The sequence below is a fragment of the Acipenser ruthenus genome, chromosome 8 (genome assembly GCF_902713425.1).
Source record: "Acipenser ruthenus chromosome 8, fAciRut3.2 maternal haplotype, whole genome shotgun sequence".
NCBI lineage: Eukaryota > Metazoa > Chordata > Actinopteri > Acipenseriformes > Acipenseridae > Acipenser > Acipenser ruthenus.
The window spans coordinates 14,812,137-14,834,322 of record NC_081196.1 but is presented as its reverse complement, the minus strand read 5'-3'; the positions used below and the strand labels follow the sequence as shown (position 1 = coordinate 14,834,322).

The window sequence follows — 22,186 nt, the reverse complement described above, 5'->3', positions numbered from 1 at the left end:
TAGCATTTGCACCTTCTTTAGAAAGTTGTCAATGGTTATTATTGAAGGTTGATTTAAATACTATCATATTAGCAATCAGTGCATTAATCCTGACTAAATATAAGTGGTCTAAACGGTAGGCAGAAAATAATATTTTGTCAAGGTATCAAGGTATTGTGGGGGAAGTAATTCACTTTAACATACCTGCATAAGCTGCATTGCAATTTCATAAATTTCTCTGTTGGTGTCAGATGATTTGAACAGCACTAAGTTTAGCAAGGTAACTATATCACATGGATAGTTCCTGAGAAAAAAAGACAAAGAAAAAAAAAAAAACACAATTCTTATTATAAAAACAGACAACTATCCATTTTTAAATCAGGCAGCTATTTTTATGATCAAGATACACAGTATTTTTCAAAGCTTTGGGGGATTAGAGTAATATATATTTTTAAGTATTGGCTGTATACCAATGACTATAGTTGAAGAGAAACTTGTGTATATCAGTGAACAAGTATGAGCAATGATTTCAAATATATACTCTAAAGAATAACCCATTCCTTCTTGTCACTATAAGCTGATTAATGTAGGAAAAATGCTCTGAAGTCTTTGTAACAGTCTTCAGATATGAACAACAAAAATCCAAATCAATTAAAAGATAGTGGGCCTTATTTTCAAACCATTTCCTCCATTATCTAGTTAATTCCTATTTTTGGAAAGAGGAAAAACACATTTTTTAAGTTACAAAATTAAATGCAAACACTTGAGAGAACTTGAAATATATAACTAAGTTGTTTGGTTTTAGTTTTGTAAAATGAACAGGTATTTTAACTCTTTCAAAAAAAGGCATTCATTAAACACTGGAATAAACTCTTTGAAAATATGTTCCAGTTAATTTAAATACTGGTTTGAAGACAGTTTTCTTATTTGCATAACATTTTATAATATATGCTTTTGTTTTTTTGTGGCACATGACAACAGTAAGCATTAAAGTCTATTCACATTTTAAAATAGCTATTCACCTGTATTCAATATAATGGGACATATTCACAAAGCTTTAAGTAAATGAGTAAATTAGTTTGATATTATATAAATGTAGCCAACTGTCCAAAACAGTTCAGTGAATAATATCCAGTATTGTAATTAAATTCTGCCCCACAGCTTTTTTTTCCAAGAAATGTTTTATATATTTAAGGTATAAATGTGCAAACTGTGTTTGAGTAAAATCCAATTATAATGGGTACTGCATGCACCATTATTGAAGTAAATGTTCAGAAACTCTGAGAAATGACAGAAGCTGAAAATATGACAGGCACCAGAGATGACAGTGCAGAAATGTTCCCAGTACCACAGGCAACACCTAGACCAGAGGTGGCCAAGCCGCATGCGTCTCCCGGGCAGTTCAAGTGCGGCTCCCGGTGAAATGCTGGGTGACACACACTTTAAAGCTCAAATGAACTGAAGAAAGAATAATAAACAAAAATTTGTGTTAATTATTCTTTCTTCTCTCTCGTTCTCACTCGTTTCTTTGAGCCTGCATGTTCACCCCAAGGACATTCGTCAGGTTGACTTGCGACACCACTTGCTGGCGCATGCGTATTTCGATCACCAAGTGAAAGCCGGATGTGCAGTTGAAAGTTATTTTCATATTTTTTAATTAAATGCTCGTTCATTTCGCGGAGACAATAGCATTGAGCAAACCATCCATGAGTAATAAATGAATGTATGAGGCTTTAAACCAGACTGGGAGAAAGAGTTTGCTTTCACTGAAAACTGTGGTAAACCTGTGTCTCATCTGCAACAAATCGTACACACTCTAGTCTGTACAAGGCGAGCAACCTCAAACGTCATTATGAAACAAATCACAAACATTTTAATCTGAATATCCTTCTGGATCAGGCAGATGCTCCTTTCGGAGTTCAGTAAAGCAGCTGAAAGCGAGTTGTGTATGGCATGGAATATCGCTCGTGCCAAATGCCCTTATTCAGAGGAATGAGTCTTTTTATAAAATTGGAGTGTTGTTACTAGACAAGAGAATGCATGTTTAAATGTTATATTGCAGAACTAAAATTATTATATTTACATTTCTTAAGCCTCTTCATGAGCATACTGTAATCCCTTTCAAAATAAATACAGTGCATTTGTCATCCACAAAGCTCTCAAAAGTATTTAATACACGCAGCAGTCATAAAAAAAAATATATATATATATATATATATATATATATATATATATATATAGTAACACAGCAGGGAGGGGGTTAATCCTCCCTGCATGGGAAAAAAAATGTGCGAATGCACATTTGTTTAATTGAAATGTTTTGCTTTATTGTTTTATTTAATTTGTTAATTGTTTTATTATTAATTATCCCCTGCACCTGGTAATTATTGTTAAATTAGAACCAGGTGCAGGGTATTTAAAGAGGGCAGTCAGTTTGCTCAGGGCTGCTGAGGAGAGGGAGGCAGAAAAGGTGCTCTGCTTCCAAGCAGTCGTCAAGTGTAGAAATCCTGTGTGTTTTGTGTTGTGGGGAAATGGCTTAGCTGTCCCACTTTATAGTCAGGGTGTTCCTGGAAGTTTTAGTTAGCGCTCCGAAGGAGCTAGGTGTTGTTTTTGTGTTTGGTTTGTGCTTATTAAAAATAGCGCGTAACCGCGTGAAAATTTGGCCACCCCTGATCTAGACTGTTCAAGTCATTACCTGCTTCCACAGACTGTGGCGATAGCTTTGAAACAGCCAGACGCTAGTTGGTAGGACCCAGTGAAGCACCGATCCACAGCCCAATTGAAAAGGTTCACCTGATCCGGGTTTAACTCTAACAGGAGGATGACTACTTCACACCCGAGCTGATGAACCTAGATAGGAACATTTAAATATGGAGAAAATAACGGAAAATAATCACCTTTGTCAGTGCATGATACTCAAACAATACCTACCTACTAGTGTCACTACATCTATAGTTCACATAGTATGGAAAATTAATTAAGTTTATTTTTTTTTCAGTAACAAACCCAACCTCAAACACAGTTACTCACAATTACACTTTCCCTGAGGAATAAAAAACAAGCACTAGAAATCAAAACTAGTTAAAAGAGTGTTTACCAAGAGTTTACCTGATATTGGAATGAGAGGTTCTAAAGTGTCCTTTTGAAGCCAATGCTGTCATGATGTTGAAACACTGATTCATGCTTCTGCTCACATGTTTAGTGAAACTCATTGTTTGTAGGCCTTTCAGATATTTCACTAAATAGACTACAGAGCTGATACATGACACTGCAGCTAGAATTAAGACTTGTCAAATTAGTTCAGTGAGGTAATTCATGTAATTATTGATTATTTATGGCCTTGAGCCCAGCATAGCTAGGAGTGCAGAGACAGTTGTTATTATTAAGGATAGCTTGTCTTGCTGAGTTGTGGTACATGTGAACAAGCCTTTACATTAACTACAGTGATATACTAAATAAATAGGTAAACATTTGGTAAAACAAATATATTTTTGCCATTGGTAAAAGTTGTTAAACCAAAGTTGTGTATAACAAAAAAATAATAATACAGAACAAATATTTGGTAATTTATATCTAGTAATAAATCATGCATACCCGTAAATCCTGACATGCTAAAATATTATCCAGCCACTTGTACAGATAGCCATCCGGGGAGAGGCCAACGTTGTCAAACACAGGTCCACAGCACAGAACTGCCGACATGGCCTGGAAATAAACAGAAACTATGAACTGCAAAAAGCTAAACAAGAGAAAATAAAAGGAAAAATGCTTCAATGACAATTCAGTGTCAACTCAGTTAAATAAATATCAATCAAATAAATAAGTCAATACTTTATGTGCCATAAAACTAAAAGACAAGACAGAAACAATGATTGCACTGTTCCTGTTTTTATATACATATACATTTCAATACTGTTAACTTTAAAGACAGTAACAGATGCTTCAAGTATTAAAATAAGCACAGCCTCAAACTACTGTCAGCATGCATCTAGTGTTCATGGAAAAGTGACATAGATGACATGTCTGCAATGGCCAAAACTGGAATCAGTTCAATAAAGGAGAACAGCACCACACATTTCTTTTTTTTATCAGCCTTGTCATAATTATGTGCGAGTCCAGTGTTTCTGTAAGAATGATACAGGTTACCAGTTATATTTAGGACTGTTTTTTTAAAAAAATTGCTTATTTCACAGTCTAAAAATAAGTATCTTAAGATATTTCACAAACAAACATTTATTAAAATCAGAAAAAAAAGCTTTGTCACATTCCAAATTGATTATTTTCTCTAGAGTTATTATACAACAAATGTTCCTAAATATTTAAATGCTTACTTGAAAAACAGTAAATGCTAAATTGCAGAATATTTCGTTTTTTTATGTCCACCTTTTAAAGACATTCTATTTTCACCATCAGGAAATTATCAAACAAAATAAAAACATAAACACATGTAATACATTTTTGTTCTGGACAGAGCGATCTTTAGCAGCAATATTTCCGATGCAGCTGCAGATGGTGTGTTTTTCGTTGAAGACATTTTAAAGTCATTGTGCATCTTTCTTTAAGCAGTGTGTTCAATCATTTCCTGGAACTGCAACGTTAACCGGCTGCCAGGTGCCAGTGTAAACAGGTAGTGTGTCAATAAAGCAAGCGTTTGCTGTATTTATTTTTAAGTGATACAAAATATGTATACTTACACTTCTTTCAGAAAAGGAAACTATATATTAGACAGCAATGGGGACATTTCACGGAAAGCATGAAATACGTGATAACCGTCAAAAAAAATACAGCCTTAAGTTATATTGTGTGTGACTGCTCTTCAATACACATTAATGGGATTTGCCAATATTTGATGGCTGACTGGACACAGGGGAACAGGGGATGATAATAATAACAGTCATTTTCCACAGTGTTCTTTAGTAGCTTACTTCCTCTAAAAACACCTGTGCCAGATAAGTACCAGACAGTTATTCATTGTTATTTTATTGCACTAAGCCACATCTTGAAAATAAGATACTGAGTTCCCCTCTTGGATGTAAAAAGTGGTCTTTCCTGTTTAGAGGCAAAACAAAGAAAAATGTGTCATTTTTATACACTTGCAAAACTTCATAACTCGGGGTGATGCAGCCACAGGCAGGCGAAGTGCAGGGTAATAATGATTTACCTTTAGGGCACAGTACTGGTATCTGGTGATCTGATGGTTTCTGTCACTGTAACGATCCAGAGGTGTAAACATAACACTGAATGGGCCGGCCCACTGGCTGAATAAGATGAACAGGTGGTGCCTGAGGCTCTGTTGCGGGAAAAGGAACCTCCGATGATGGACTGCGGAGAGAAAGACAGTGAGGTATCAGCCACTGTCTTACTAATGAGAAGAAAGATCCAACAGCCAAGAAAAATAGCTTGAGGGGAAACACTGTACTGTGATCAGCAAGGAACATGTTTTATGAGGGGAATTAATCAGTCAACTCCATGAATCATTACACATTCATCACCAGGTACAGGATGTCTGAAAATAGATATGCTATAAGCCTTTGTCATGAATCATGTATTGGATTTCATTTTCACCCTATTTAATTTTGAATACAGTCTCTCTCTAATGTCACTGTCTCAATGTACAGTATATATGATTGTCAGCGTATACCAACCCACTCATTAAACTGAGAAAGAACTAAATTATTTATACGGTCCTTATTGCAAACTGAATCATACCATATCAGCCTGGACCAGTTCAGTATCCTGCAGGTGTAGTACCTCAGAGTAAACCAAAATCTCTGCAAATAGTTTTCAATTTGATTTCTGTATTGTGTACAAAGGTACGATGCTTGAAGTAATTGTGATTTTTATTTTTCTACCTGGAACACACTGTATCAGATTGGCCACCATAGCACTAAAATGTGCCCGGATATCCTTCAGAATTTCAACGTCTTTGTCATTTTCTGCTTCGAGCAGCATCCGAGTGAGGTCCACATACTCCAGAAACAGAGCGCCCAGGGCAAGGGTATCACGCTCCAAAGCCCCATTTGTACTAAAGGCAACGAAAAAAAAAATAAAAAAAACACATGAATTACCTTCATGCTATCTACTTTTTGTCAAATGGAAGTTTAATGTAAAAAAAAGTCAATCAGCCTACTTGTCACTTATAACTCCAGCATCAGCAAGTAGTTCAAAAATCCTCAGCAGCTGTAGTCTAAGCAAATCTCTTCGCTCACGTCGTTTCTTGTTCTGTTTAAGGAAGAGAAGAAGATTTACAAGATAGACAAACACTTCATAAGATAATCATCAAATATTTTTAAACATAGAATATATTTTTCCGTGGTAAAGGGCCACCTTACAACGAGTGAGTCAACTTAAAAAAATAAATAAAAAAACACTTACCTCTGGTCTCCTTTCCAAAGCTTCTTTCATTAAGGGATGAAGCTCTTCCACCAGTTCCCTTTAGGAACAGAATATGTGACGTTTAATAAGGTATAACAGTCATTTCCTTTACAGGGGTGCAGGAGAAATACAATATTTTTTACAAAGGAATAAAGGAATAATAATAATAATATTTTTATAAAGGAATATTTTCCAATAGGCAGACTAAAGGACAGCTGCACTGATGTCAATGGAGCCTGAGGTCAAATATGCCACGACCAATTACATATTGATATGGACGAAGACGAAAATAGCTGTTAATAAGTGCCTAAAGTATAGTTTACCATAGGATGATGCTACAGGCTTTGCTATTGGAACCCTTATCTTGATAGTTTAAATGGAATTGAGTGTCTGTCTGTGACAATAGACCTGGAATTGGCCATTTGATCAATGCTGTACAAAAAAGTTCTGAGGTATACAACAGTGAATTCAGATGTATAATTTCATCATTTAAAAACAAAGCATATTTCTACTTTTATGTATATATCAGTGTTGCAGGGATGTGCAAAAACACACAGAAGCCAACTTCCCTTGCTCTGATTTTTGCTTTATTTGTGTTGGTGATTGTGATTGTTTGCCTCTATTGTAGTGGACTGGAGAACACACCTGCAGCTGTTCAGTACAATGAAGGAGGTATTTTACTGCTTGCACTGTGAGTTGTACAGTACAGCCATTTATTATTAACCTTCATAATGATGAAGCTCCATCAGCAGCCACTACCACCTAGTTCATGACAGATGGAACATTGAAATACAATGCTGTGTTAAAACAACATTACAAATGTCACAAAAACACCCTGTGGTATTTTAACTGCATGCCATTTATTGGAAACTATGCTGTGTTTCTGAAAGGGGAATCCACCCACTAATCACATATGTAATCAAGCTGTTTCTTTGAATAGCCCTCTAGTCTACGCCTCCTTGTCGTTTCTTTGTTTGGTCCTCCTCCTCCTCTGCCCCCACCTTGCAGCGCGCCTTGTCTAGAGGGAAGGTGGCCCAGGGTGCCACTTGTCCTGCCCGCACATTAGTTACCGTTCAATCAATATACATTACATCATAGTTCGGCCAGCATATAGGGGCGGCTATCGAGCTCCAATGGACAATGCCATGGGCCAAATTATATTACATTTCATTACGGGCATTTGTCAAATGCAATAAAGAATTGTTCATTTCAAATCTAAGTAGATGTCTCCTTTCTGAACTACCATTGCAAGAAATGTAGGTTTTGGACCCAGTAGAAAAAAATTACTCCCTCACGTCAAAGTAGAAATGGAAGGCAAACTGGCATCTCTTCGAGAGGAGCCTGCCATTTACTTTATCTTTCTTCTGGCAAAAACAACTCTCTCACACAGATTACTTTAGTTCAATTCCTGCTTTATCTTAGATGCCACTTTTCAAGCTTCGGGGGAAATAGATTAATGATTAAGAGACCCCTTATAAAAGTTTCCCATGGTAAAGTGTAATAAAACATAGCGGACGTGTGGTAAAGCCTTGGTTAGCATTGTAAAGACCAGCAAGGTATGGTAAAGAATATTAATAAACATGACAAACCAGGGCAGCAGTGTGGAGTAGTGGTTAGGGCTCTGGACTCTTGAGCGGAGGGTCATGGGTTCAATCCCAGGTGGGGGACACTGCTGCTGTACCCTTGAGCAAGGTACTTTACCTAGATTGCTCCAGTAAAAACCCAACTGTATAAATGGGTAATTGTATGTAAAAATAATGTGTAAAAAATAATGTAATTGTATGTAAAAATAATGTGATATCTTGTAACAATTGTAAGTTGCCCTGGATAAGGGCGTCTGCTAAGAAATAAATAATAATAATAAATGCATAGTATAACCATGGGAAAAAGTACCATGCAAAAATACTACTATACTGTATTCATGTAATTAAGTGGGTTAATGAATCACTCCCAGGAGGAAACACCAGCAGATTAATATTTTATATATATATATATATATATATATATATATATATATATATATATATATATATGTTTAGAGGCACAACATTTAGATCTGCCACAGTTTAGATAAAATAGCCCTCTTGTCTGTACTCTACCTTTCCATTGCGAATGTCCCATCTGCTTATGTATTTAAGTTACACATACAGCAAACATACTGAGTTAAGCCTTGTTATATCTCATTCACTACCATTTCAATTGTATTTTATTTTTTTGAATGCAGTGGTGTGAAATAACGACTGTGCTGTACCTGAACACCAGAGAGTTTGTCCTCCCAAACCCCAGAACGAGAGACTCAGTTATTTCGATGCTCTCCACCCTCATCAGTGGAACCAGCTGCTTCAGAAGCACAGCCACAGACGGAGTTCCGATCACCTGACAATCAAAACCATTTCAACAGGGATAAGTAACAACAGCTGCGTCGTTTTCTTTTTTCAAAAGAAACCCCACATACTATAAATACGTGTTGGAAAAAAAAATTCTTTCCATTTCAGTGTAGAAATACAATGGTTTTGGTAGAAAGGCACAAATAGCTAGATACACTTAATTAGCAAATTCAGTGTGCGTTTTTTACAGGTTTAATTTACACCTCTTTTTCATGGCTTTATGTCCTCATCATTCTAAAAATCCTGCAAGATCTAAATTGCAAAGTAAGCCAGAAATACCCGAATGAATTGATACAAACTATGTTCCAGAATTTCACCTTGTTGTCGTAGCTGATGCTGCCATCAGGAGTAGTTGCCATAATTTCAGGAGTGGATGCTCGTAAGTGCCCAGGGCTCATGATGCTGGGTTTTGCTACTCCAAAGCACAGAATGAGATAGTTTCTCCAGAGAGTGACATGGTTGTCTCCACTGCCAGATGTGCTCATCTTCTTGGCGTAAATAGGGCTGCTGTAAAATGATAAATATTAACAACATATACACATGATACTTACAGGGTCCGTCACTAATTTACTGTCAATATTATTTAACGATATTCATGTTAAAAATAAACATAACGAGGGGAAAACTGTATATTAACTGTAGAAGATAGTGTACATTCTTCTTGGAGCAAAATGAAATGTATTACAAAGTCCACTGGAATAAACAAACATTTTGGTTAGTGCCTTCATCTGTATTTAGTCTTATAACAGCCATATAAAAGAGCTTCAATAACACTTACTTAGGATCCACCAAGGGCATCAGCAGCTGAAGTCTGGTGAATGCGTAAGGCCAGGCATAGCTCAAAGCAGTGGGACAGTGCTTGGGCAGATTCTCCTGTCTTAGGAAACTGTACAGGCAAAGTACCCAGGGGTCTTTCACCGACTGTGCAAATATCCAAACGTGAGAGGGGCTCCTCACATCATAATGGCTGTTAACAAGGACCGCGTTCCACTCTACCAGCCACTGCAGGTCCACGTGGTGTGCAAAAGGTAAGGTAGCCTGTTGAAATACATTGACATGTATTTAATTGTTAATGTCATAGTATCAATTATATTGAATACGTAGATTTAAAAAAAGGGACATGTTTTGTAAGCTTCTGCTCCATCGGCAGCTTTTTTCACTACTTTTCTTGAAGTAATAATAATTAAAAAAGGTAAAATTATTAATATATCTGCTACATTGAGCTACATTTTTTCCCCCCACTGCACTGGAACAAAGAATTTTAGATGTGTTTTATTCTAAGCGTAGCGTTTCTGTAGTTGGCTTGTTATTTGCAGGGACATTGATAAAGTAAAATGCATCACTCCAGAAAGAAGCATCTGTTCATTACCATGCTTATTTTTCTGCTTTTAAAAATGTGCTGTAAATTGGCACTGATGAGAATTCAGTACAGATAGCTGAAGTAATCACTGATGGACCACAGGGTCAATTTGCAACCTGCATATTGATATAAGACACTAATGTTACACTATCTAATTAAAGGTTATTTTTACTGAGTGCCGTAGTTTGCAGCTGGTATCGGGAACAAAATGATATACAGCAATCACGACCACTTCATTACATCATTAATCTTAGCATAAAAGGCTCAACCATTCCTTTAGCAACACACTCCTTTCTGATTTTTTCAAGGGACTCACTTAGATGCACTTAGAAGCACAATTTAAAGGTACACTACCAATTGGGTTTGAGATCCTTTTAAATGTAATTATCACTTTATCTAAGTATTAGAATCCCTAATGAATATAAAGCATTAAAGTGAACACTTTTGTAAACTGGTGTTCGATAAAGAGGGAAAGAAAATTACCAAATGACAAAACAAAACAAAAAACCCTTTAAAATGCTAGAACCATATTAATAGAGAATGCCACACTGACATTGCTAGGTTCTTAGAATACTCCAATATTAAATAGAGAATGCCACACTGACATTGCTAGGTTCTTAGAATACTCCAATATTAAATAGAGAATGGCATTCTGACATTGCTAGGTTTTTTGAATACTCCAGTATGAAATACATCGTGTTCAATTTTAAAGCAATCTATCCACTTGAGGAGATTATTGTTCATTTATACAATAGTTTTCATTGTGTTTTATACTATCAACAGTAAGCTGCCATCTGAATGTCCTTATATTGATAAGAAACATACATTTATTAAGTAAGAGTAACTGATTAACAAAACCACAGACAGTATATATTCCTATCATACTTACTGAATCAGAAACAGCTACATGGAGGAAGCTTTCTAGGACGGCTGAACTTAATTGATCCATGACTTCAATCATTGGCTTATCATCATCCTGTAAGAACGACAAGCCTTATTTTAAGTGAAAACATCAAGCACCACATTCAATGCTCAATGCGTGTAATGCAGACACGCTGAAATATACAAAGCAATTAATGGTGCCATTAAAACAATTGTTCAGATTATTTTGTAATATCTTCCAAACAAGATTTGATCTTTAGGCTCGTATTATGTCTAAACTAAAATGACATTTTGATATCAAAGCAATTCAAACAAGGTATCGCAATAGCTGTATCATCCATAACCATTCAATCACTAAAGTTATACTAAAGTTTAGGTCAACAAATGTTTTATTATTTCATTTATTCATAAGACTATTGTATTTAAACTGTTTTGTGCCTCAGCGTACTTTCACTGACATAAGCAGCTAAGATACATGTCCCCCACGGGGTTAGAAAACCCACACTGCACCATGCAGAATATCATATCACAAATTATTGTTCTGATAATTACAGTGTAACTACAGTCATGTGTTGTGGTTTCTCGTATGCGGTCATAAAAGGATTTATTACAGCATGTGAAAAGGGAAGGGAGTCAAATTCAAGTGTTTTTTTTTTTTTTATTGTTTGCTGACCGAAAACAAACAGAAGCGGTTTCCAGGCTCTTTAAAGGAGAGCAGCTTTCCCTCATGCAGACACAGATACAAGCTCTCTACCTGCATAACCGATATCTCATTTTAACACACGGCCTTTTTTGTCAGCCCTCTTGTAGCAGAGCTTGAACAGCTGCTGTAACTAATGCCTATTTGTCAACATGCCACACACAAGCAGTGCAGCCCCACAGTAGATTTGTCACCACCACTGCATGCCAGTGGCATCCTAACATGGGACAAGCGACCACTCACCTTATCACATACTACAGTAAGTACATAGTACATCAGAGATTATTAGTGTCGCATTTCATTCTGTTGTAAGAATGCTTATAAAGTGCTGATTTGTGATATAGCATTAACTGAACCAAGTATTTGGTTTGTGTTTCGTACCTCAGTTTGTCCTATGGAAGTAAACAAGGCACGGATCTCCTTCAGGATTGAAACCGCTAGCTTGCGCGTGGCCACCTGGCAGCTACAGAGAAGCACCAGTGCGAATCCTTCCACAGCGTGCAGCACATTGGAATGTGGGCTCCTCTCGGGCTGCAGTCTGTGGTTGGATCCATTCTGTATTAACTGCAAAAGAGGAATCATCAAGCTGAAACACTGATAGAACTTTAAATCATGGACTCAAACCAACAGAGCAGACGGCATTCCTACACGATTTCACTGAAATCCAATTAATAATGTGTGACCATTATTATTATTATTATTATTATTATTATTATTTATTTATTTCTTAGCAAACACCCTTATCCAGGGTGACTTACAATTGTTACAAGATATCACATTATTTTTACATACAATTACCCATTTACACAGTTGTGTTTTTACTGGAGCAATCTAGGTAAAGTACCTTGCTCAAGGGTAAAGCAGCAGTGTCCCCCACCTGGGATTGAACCCACAACCCTCCGGTCAAGAGTCCAGAGCCCTAACCACTACTCCACCATTGAGTAACAAACATTTTAATACAGTCAGACGTTGTTACTCCAGTGACATTTCATTCTTTACTATTCTTGGTTCTTTACTATTGTTTTAAAGTCAGGAAATGATGAAAGCAAATATATAAAATTATTTGTAAGGATGGATAGGAAATAATGTAGTACGAAAAGGGAACATTAGGCTTGAACTGAGTGATTTAGACAGCGATACCAAACAGTAGCCTAGGACATGGTGAATGCCTGATTCAAACTGTGAAGTAGCCCAACACTGGATGGTATTACAGAAACTCTAAAGAACGTCCAAGTGATATCATTCACCTTTATATAAAGGGGACAACATGGCTGGCAAGATCACTTTTAAACAGCAATTTGGGGAGTTGTTCTTAGCAGCTGTGTGTATTTAATATGCTGATTCCATACCTCCGAGGTCCTTATTTTAGTTTGGTCATGGCCTCTCCCTTGAGTTTGTATTGCAAGCTTCCATTGAGTTAGCAGCTGAAGCAGCAGCTTCAAAGAGATATCCAGAAGACCCTGGTGGGTGTCGTGCACTTCACGCAAGAGGAAGTTAGTGAAACCAAACAGCACGTCCTCCCTCCAGTCAGCAAAATCCACCAATAGACTCTGCAGAGAGTTCTGAGCAATGAGTCGAAGTTCATCATCCATATGGATTGTAAGCCTGGATTAAGATGAAGAGAAATGATTCATGTAAAACACAAAATTACAAAACGATCTGTTAAAAATGACATATCTGTATTATGAAAATGTAGACCTCCATGGCTGCAGTTCTGTGAATACTGTATATCATATGTTCTCTATATATACGTAATGACAGATGGAGTGCCTGGACTCACTATTACTGCTGTAAAGAATGTATTCATTAAGTTTCAGCACAATTTGATAAGCAGGTCTCCAGATACAGTACATAAACTCTGAATTCTGAAGCATGTCATCGGATGGACGTACAGGTGGATGCACATATATGTATATTATGCTCCAGCCAAGGATACTAGTGGTTTACATGTGCAGTATGGTACTGAACAAGTTTCCTTTTATTAACACAGTGGTAATTTACCATTCCATTCCAATCAAGGACATTGTTCCAACTTGGTTCTAATCATTTAAGCGATCTGTTAGTGGGCTTTTCCACCATCCTCTTTAAAAATGAATTCCAAAAAACACTTAAATTATAATCAAAATAACACCCAATGTGATAGTCTTTCTTACTGTCTTAGCCAAACATGCTGTGCCTTCAAATCACAGTTATGCCACACATTTACAACCAGGGTTTTCTGGAAGCTATGTTAATTTACAAAAAAAAAAAAACCTCTCTTCACAAGCAGATGTATCAATGTATCATTGATTTTTCTTTCGTATCTTGACTTTTATTAGGTTTTTGTGACTTCGTAGACCTACTGGCGATGTATTAAAGTAATTTTCACTCCAGTAACTTCATTTCATCCCTGCTGCGGTAGTTTAGTTACGAATGTTCGTTTCAAATTACTTTCGTATGAAAATGTATGAATCTCACTATAAAATCGAAGTTTCGCTTTTTCACTTCAGTTTGTGCCTGTTATTTTACACATGCCTCTCACTGGTGTAGATTCAACTAGCTGTTCGTATGTGAAACTTCCTGTTTAAATGTTTACAGGTTTTTAGTTACTTCAAAATAAAGCACAATTTTTTAATGTCAAGTGTCTGTCACTTACAGTGTCCCAGTGAATTTATTTTGTTAGTTATTTCTTTCCATGTTTCTTTTCTTAATGTTTTCTGGCCCTACGCAGTGTTAAATAATAGTTCTTGTTTTTTTTCCATTTCACTAACAGGTCAATTTCATCTTTGTGGAAATCTGTTTTCCTTTTCTTTCTGGCTGGTGTCATAGTTGCATCAAGGTCGGAGTCTGCAGAAGCCAGAGCTCGATCCTGTTATATCTCCTTATTACTTTCTGTTCACTGTACCACTCATTTATCTTTGCCAGACGGAAGTTCTAAATTTTAACTTTCGGCGTTGCGAATCTATTTATAATGCTATGCAAATTCTCTTCTGTATAATGTACAGTAATTTATGCTGTTCGTAAACTTGCGGTGATATTACGGTACTTGTGTAAAGGGTTGTTTAGTACATCACACACAAAAATTCTACAAAGGACAGAGGCTACAATTTTGCAGTATTTACAAACACAGAAGTAATATTAGTACATAGGGCCCATAGTTTACATCTAAGCCATGTGATTTCCCCTGGTCAGGTTGCACTCTATAGACCGTAAAGTTCGGAACATATCAGGCTATAGGTTTCTCAAGGAACCTGAGGTAATGTGGCTCCTTCAGCTTCAATTGCCAACTGAAACATACCGTGCCAGTAAGTCAATCAGCTCCAGCTTTGACATCCCATCAGGCAGTACTCGAGGAATAGCTGCTACACAGGTCCTGAAGAGGTCAATCTTTGGCTTTCTTTCACCCCTGGAACAAGAGTGATACATTTCTTAAAGATTATTTGGTGTATTTCATGATTTCTCTCTCAAATGTACAAATAAGAGGAGGCCATTCGGCCCATCTAAGCTTGTTCGTTTCATAGTTGCTGAATGCTTGCAGAACTTTGTCAAGTTGGGTCTTTAAGGGCCCAAGTGATTCTGCCTCAATAACAGGATTAGAAAGCCCATTCCATTTTAATATTTCTTAAAATATTAAATGTCTTTAAATGCTTTTCATGTTTTGTTTTTTTTTAAATGGTTCTCTCAAAGGTTCTGTTTTCAAAGTCAATGTGTTAACACTTTAAAATATTTAAAAGAAATATGAACTGTACATTTTTAATAAAACCTATTTAGATTTTGATCTGAACTTTCTTGCATATCATAGAAAAGCACAACCAATTTGTTGGAAGCACCAGCTGTTTACATATATCCAAAGACGTGGGTCACCTTGTAAATCATACATTGTTGCCTGTTGCTCCGGTAAATGTTTTTACACAATATTTACTGTTTTGTCAGATGATTTTCTTTTGGAATTGTTTTTCAATGGTTTACCTTTGTCTTACATAATACTGGAGCTGGAACAAGAAGGAAAGTAACCATTTTAACCTCATCAGCTTTTCCTACCATAAGGGTGTTTTCCATTTACACCTTTCTATTAGTTCTTTGAGATTCAGTATGGGCACCATCTTTATCCTCTCCAGTTCCTTACTCCACTGCATCAAACCTTTGAAATCATTTGACACATGGGGATAGTTCAGCTATCCGTCCTCTATCAGATTCTCTTTTTTAATTAGCTAACAAAGTGGTACAAAAGCCACGCTCTGTCATGTTCTAAAACGTTGTTGATGATACTGTATGAAAAATCCAACTTGTCAGTTGTTTTAAATTTGTTCTGTGAACCAGGACCCCTGCCATAGATTTGGCCACTTTAAAATGCAATTTTCACTGAGATCAACATCAGTGGTATCTGCCATAGGTTTGATCTGCTGTGGGCTTTATTAACATGGGATCTCACACATACGTTATCATATCTTCAGGTTCTTTGTTCAGCATCTGCACATTTGTCATCATCATGCATCGGCCAACTTCTTTATCTAGGTGCCTGAGGATGTGGTCAATGGCTTTTCGTACTTGCGAATAATACAAGGCCATACCTGAAAACATAAAATATAGTTTATTCAGTGTTCTTACGGATGAAAAATGACACGATGAAAAAAAGAATGGAACTCTTATGCAGAAATGTGATCTGTACACTGCAACTAAACTGAAAGTATTTCAGACTTACCGATGAGTTTAGCTTCCTCCTCTGTCAGCGTTTTGCTCAGGTAAGTTTTCTTGACTCTGAGGGTGTTTCCTGAGGGAAGAACAGCTCCAGTGTTGGGCATGGGTGGCTCACCATCCTTCTGTTGCAGGTTATCAGCTATCACAAGGAAAGCCCTCAGGCCTATATTCATTCTCTGCAAAACGGACAGCAGAACCCAAGTGTAAGTTAGAGGTTGAGGAAAAACAATCAATAAATATAAATATTAAAGTAATTAAAATCATTAACCCACTTTTATCATGGCAATTGATGTATTTATATATTTATTCATGTTTGTTCTCTGGTAGTTCCACAAATAAACGTAATAAAAAAACAAAACAAATAATCTTCTCTATTTAAAAGACAAAAATAAAGAAAAGCATTTGTAAAATAACACGTGTGGAATAAATACCTCAGGGTTAAGACTAAAAGCTTTTGCTGCTTTTCCCACGCATAACAGGTCAAAGATGATTTCTTTCATAGCAAAATCAAGTCTTTCCTGTAGAGAAAAACATGTAAATATTTACAAAGTATTTATAACAACATGGTAGTTTTACCATCCTTTACATCACCACTACTGTACAGGACACTTAATCATAGCAGGTTTTTGTACAATATGGTGTACAATATTTTGATGCTATTGGCAATATATATATATAAGGAAAATACTGCCTGAGAGAGATAACATAGCCAAATTTAACAGGTTTTGTCACTTTTGCCTTAAAAAAGAACACCACATACAATGGTAGCTTTGTACCTGTGCGATGAACTGTATTATTTTTACAAAGATATTTAGAGGCATATCTCTGGGCACCACACTGCGGGATCCTTTGGGGAAAAGCGTGGTGATGATAGTAGTGAGCCGGCTGGAATGAAAAAACAAAACATCAACAGGGTTCCCTATTCCTTAGAGAAAACAGCAGGTAGTAAATAATGACAAACAGAGTTTTCAACCTCCATACTACATACTGTAGTCGGGAGGCAGTCAATTAGTGCTTCAAACGAACCTTAAAAGACCACATCATTACCAGCAATGAAAACCTTGGAAAGTTTGCTTCACAGTGGCACACTAGTACTAGTGCTGAAATGAATTACCAATGTATTTTGATTAATATTATTGCGACACAACTGGTGTGTCAAAATATGAAAATGTTACCATTCTAGATATGGCTCATTTCATTGTACACTGAAGTTGCCTCTGTGCAACCATTTCCCATTTGTAGCGCATTGATTTAAAGAGTAAGTAGCAGGGTTCAAAAAAATATAGCATTATGTGCCCTCAAATGTTGCTACAACTATTTAAATAGCGTACCTGTAATTTTTCTTTTCATATTTAACATCCTGACAACTTTTTACACTTAAAACGTTAAAGTCTCTTTTCAAAATGTCTGCTCTAGTGCACTGGGGTTTGAGATCTGTCCTCTAAATCACTGCAGGAAGAGCAATTAAAAAAACAAAAAAACAAACACATAATAACAAGTGCTCTGGTTTTTCTGTTCCGTACCACATCATGGATCGTTATTGCTGTGTTACCTGTTTGACAATGTGGGCAATAATCCTTACACTGTCAGTGCACGAAATGTGTTATTTAAACAGTTGTAGCAACACCTGGGGACATGGAACGCTACAGTGTTCAGAATCCTGCTACTTTAAGACCATTAACCATTTAGAAATAATGAGGGTTCCTTGGGGAAAGTGTGATGACGAAAATCTGAATTAAGGGTTTAACTTGAGATTGTGACCAAAGATCAACATTCCCACTATTTCACCACGCAATACAGTAATTGTTCTTTTATTTCCACGGAGAATACTTTGCCTCTGAAATATGTTTTCCTCATGGGGGTACACGGTGCTGTTGGCTAAGTAATTTTCTTGTGATTTTCCCATTAAATTATCAGCAATTAGAAATGGAGAGAAGAGAAGCTTATTTCTAGAACAATCCATGTATAGTATTTTCAAATCTAGTGACTGTAACTAATTAGGAACTAAGGAATGTCATTATGACAACTTCAAATTAATGAAGCATCAACCGGGATTGGAATGTTACTAGGGGTGAGAGTTTTTAAACTATAAATGCTTTCTTTCATGAGGGGCACATGTAAACAAGCTTAGCAGAGAAGTGAAAACTGTGAGCTTGACTGAAATGATTATACAGAAGTATGGTTTTCGTTATAGACATGATAGTGTGGCAATCAAACAGAAACCAACCAAAGAAAAGTAGCTGCTTTTCAACACACAAGGAGAATGTTCCAATTGAAATATGACGTGCAAATATGTTTTATATATACATGATAATACCTCTGGGTTGCAGTATTGCTTTCACATTTAATTCTTAGCATGTAAACCCAAAGCAGCCTATACAGTGATTCCAGTGCAACACGGGCCATTTTGGGATCTTTATTCTGTAAATAAAACAAAACATAATCAATGGTTACTTAACAAGCACTGAACACATTGAGATCACTAAATCTTAAAAGACCTTTTTTCCCCCTTTTACCACAAGTCTAACAGCAAGTCTATATTGGCATCATATACTGTAACTAAAGAGACATGTATTTTAATGGACTATAAAACTACTATATACTTTAGATTAAATTCAGACCTTAAGTAACGCAGAAGATGTCAATTCAGAATATACTGGGATGATAAAATAGAATACATAATAAGCATGTGCAATGCTGACTGTCTCACAAGATGCCCCAAACTCACAGTAAAGTCAATAGAACCCTTAAGAACTGGTCTGATAGCTGCTTCAGCCACAGAAGTCTAAACAATTATTTTCTTAAGTTTTCTTGGGAGAATGATGACAGTCACAGCTTAATTAAATCAACAAAAATACAACTATATACAAATAAACACGTGTGTGTGTAGTGTAGATTGCACATGTATTCAGAGGAATGCTGTGAAAGTAGACAGCATACTGTACATGATAAACAGTGCTAATAATACACACAGGGAACAAGCAGGGGGAATGTAAATGTTTTCATTATTTGATAATGAGAATCTGCAAAACAATTATTCACCTGAGTAGACTAGTTTGACAGCATAGCTAAAAAGGCACTGAAAGGACCTGCCCCACCACTTATATTTTGATAAAGGAGTCGGTTATATCCTAAGGCTAGAGTAAATCACGGTGCAGCCAATAAACATCTGAAATGAACTCAAAGCCTACCGCCCATTTTAACAGTTTGATATTTATTGATGTGCACCGTCTTTTGCCAGTTAATGGTATTTCACAATATTAAAGTTGACAGAGGTTAGACACTCTGGTTGGACTGGATTTGTTCTACTGTTACTGCCTAAGAAATGAATGCCAACCTGCTGAAACAACAAATAGAATTCTAAACTAAGTATTTCACCTGACAATTAAGGGCTTTATGGTATTGGAAGTAAGCAGTCTGAAGTATTTCACCCTATTTAGTGCTAAATGAGCATAGATTAAGGTGCTAATGTACACTGAACTTATATTTACAGTTTTAAAGTGGGGTCAAGTTACATCAACTGAGCAACAAGCAAAATGTAAGTGCCACAGAGCTAACAAACCTGGCTTAAAATTCGATGAACTGAGAATCAGATGGGAACATTCAATCTTTATGGGGTATCTGGTGCCAGACTTTCCTTTCAACGCATTTCAAAGGAATTGGAATTTGTAGTTGCTCAATACTTACTTTGAGATTAGACAGGCAGTTGTTAAGAAAGATGTGCCATCTGTTTAGGAAGAACTGCTTCTGGCTGACACACAGAAGACATGTAACCAAAGGGTACAGAGCCTGCAGTCAAAAGAAGAAATAACAGAGTTCAAGTTCGTCAGTAGATCTGGAGCTCACTGGTTTGTAGCATTCCAGCCAGGCCCTTTTTAAGCATAATGTCTCAGCAAACATTTTAAATGATTAAAGACCTGCATAGAACAGAGCAACAGGATACAGATCACAGATTCAAGATGTTAACTGAAGTGTTGACATTTTTCTAACACGCTTCACAACAAAGCTATTACATTTTGACATGTGAAGGAGTGTAAGGCAATGTAAGGACTTCATAAATGTTTCAGAGATATCTGGAATAATAATAATTTGTCATTAGGTAATGTGTAGTCTTCAAGTGTACACATATAACACAGTGGCGTGGCATTTTAGCACTCAGTGTGTGTCCTTGATGAGTGCAAGTTAATCCTCACCCTTTCCACTTGCATAAGCAGAATCTTTCTAGTGAGTTTACCCAGTTAACTCTTTTCCCCTGAAATTGATTATTTTGTTTAGTCCATGTTGGTTTGGTTCTTTTTGTTCATTTTTATATACAACAACCGCAGCTTGTGCAGATTACTCACCAGAGAATGTTTCTTTCTTGAAGACAGCTCCAGTGTTGTATCATACAGGCTCTCAACAAAGTTGCGAAGGCAAGCAACATTTACTTCATTTTTAACAGCCTAAAATGAAGAACAATATATGTATATATATTTTTAATTTTCTGTATTTTTGTATTTTTTTATTTTTGTTTAAATACCTTAGTGTTTAAAACTACAGCTTAAAAAATGTAAACAGTGGTCTTGGTAAATATATCTTTTGATTTCTGCCTATTTCAGTGGTATGTGTGCACCAAAAGCACAGTGTTAAAAACCAACAGCTTACCGCAGCTACTGGAACAAGAATTTCCACAAATAGTCCAGCTAGTGCATGCTTAATATCCTTGTCTTTCACTTCAAGGAAATACTGAGCACATTCCTGTAAAAACAACCATTTTATTATCCATGATCACAACTTTATCAGGTAGTGAACAGAAAAGAAATCATTCCCATCCCATCAAATGTTGTAAGTTCTGTAAAATATGTTATTATATTATCTAAGTACTTTAACAGGGGATAAAAAAAGAAACTTTGCTTTTCTGTATCTCAATATGCACTAAAAGTGCAAAGCCTGATCTTTGACATAATTAGAATAAAGTTTTACAATGATTACACACATAAAACTTGAAATTGCCCAATACCTCCCATGTGATTCTGAAGCTAAAGACTTGTGCTATAAACAAGCCCTCTCAGTGGGCATTACCTGCATAAACTGAAATGAAGCTTCAAAGTCCTCAACAGGGTACATCTTAATGCGGAACAATTTGAAGCCCATTATGAGACTAATACTGCTTTGAACTACATAAGGACTCTGTTCTTTATGACGGAGCTCTTTCAACTCAGCTGTGAATTTCTTCTTCACAGCAGGGAACCTAAGGAAAATCACAAAGCACAATTAGTGAACAATAGGCTGTTATCAGATTTAAACAGCAGTAAGTGTACCCTCTGCGAACACTCTGCAAAAATCCAAACATATTCTTTGTAATTATAAGAAAGGATTATCGGTTTTCATTTTTCTTTATTTAGCTGGCATTGTGATATATGTTTAAATATATGTTTCCATGGGTTTCCATGAGCTTCTCATGGAGGGAACTTTTTCCTTTAAACACCAACTGTATGCTCCTGATTTAGACAGAAATCGGGACATGAATCATACTGAAAAACAATAAAAATGCACAGACTGAAGATGTATTTTTATGGGCTCCAAATAGTTACAAGTAACTGTTTCATACGTATTTAGAATCTCCTTCTTTCTAAGTAATACTGTTTGCTACCTATCCCGTGTAAGAAACTCAAAGCTACAGTATTAAGCTCATGAGAGCTGGTAATTGTGTGAGTTTTCACAAAATATTGCTCATCCACAAACCTGAATGACACCCTACCCCATTTTAGCACAGTTCTTTATTGTTCTGGCGCTTATTTTTCGCATAAGCATTTGACCTGAAAACAATGTTCCCACGTAGAACAC

The 22,186-nt window shown here is 36.3% G+C and overlaps 1 protein-coding gene across 8 annotated transcripts in view; it reads right to left on the bottom strand.

The window, feature by feature from the left end:
- LOC117407365 (protein furry homolog) overlaps nt 1-22,186 on the bottom strand; it is a 110,065-nt gene that overhangs the window by 31,963 nt on the left and 55,916 nt on the right. For all 8 annotated transcript variants that reach the window (XM_059029588.1, XM_059029589.1, XM_059029590.1 and 5 more), the window contains exons 8-30: nt 21,422-21,590; nt 21,005-21,097; nt 20,704-20,802; nt 20,048-20,149; nt 18,678-18,781; nt 17,137-17,245; nt 16,792-16,878; nt 16,365-16,536; nt 16,101-16,233; nt 14,961-15,068; nt 13,033-13,288; nt 12,065-12,247; nt 10,991-11,077; nt 9,520-9,779; nt 9,059-9,248; nt 8,606-8,730; nt 6,355-6,412; nt 6,110-6,201; nt 5,832-6,004; nt 5,141-5,301; nt 3,574-3,684; nt 2,675-2,829; nt 184-283 (exon numbers count right to left, since the gene is read on the bottom strand). In XM_059029588.1, the coding sequence (XP_058885571.1) occupies nt 184-283; nt 2,675-2,829; nt 3,574-3,684; nt 5,141-5,301; nt 5,832-6,004; nt 6,110-6,201; nt 6,355-6,412; nt 8,606-8,730; nt 9,059-9,248; nt 9,520-9,779; nt 10,991-11,077; nt 12,065-12,247; nt 13,033-13,288; nt 14,961-15,068; nt 16,101-16,233; nt 16,365-16,536; nt 16,792-16,878; nt 17,137-17,245; nt 18,678-18,781; nt 20,048-20,149; nt 20,704-20,802; nt 21,005-21,097; nt 21,422-21,590 (3,127 nt within the window). The remainder of the gene's footprint in view (nt 1-183; nt 284-2,674; nt 2,830-3,573; nt 3,685-5,140; nt 5,302-5,831; nt 6,005-6,109; nt 6,202-6,354; nt 6,413-8,605; nt 8,731-9,058; nt 9,249-9,519; nt 9,780-10,990; nt 11,078-12,064; nt 12,248-13,032; nt 13,289-14,960; nt 15,069-16,100; nt 16,234-16,364; nt 16,537-16,791; nt 16,879-17,136; nt 17,246-18,677; nt 18,782-20,047; nt 20,150-20,703; nt 20,803-21,004; nt 21,098-21,421; nt 21,591-22,186) is intronic.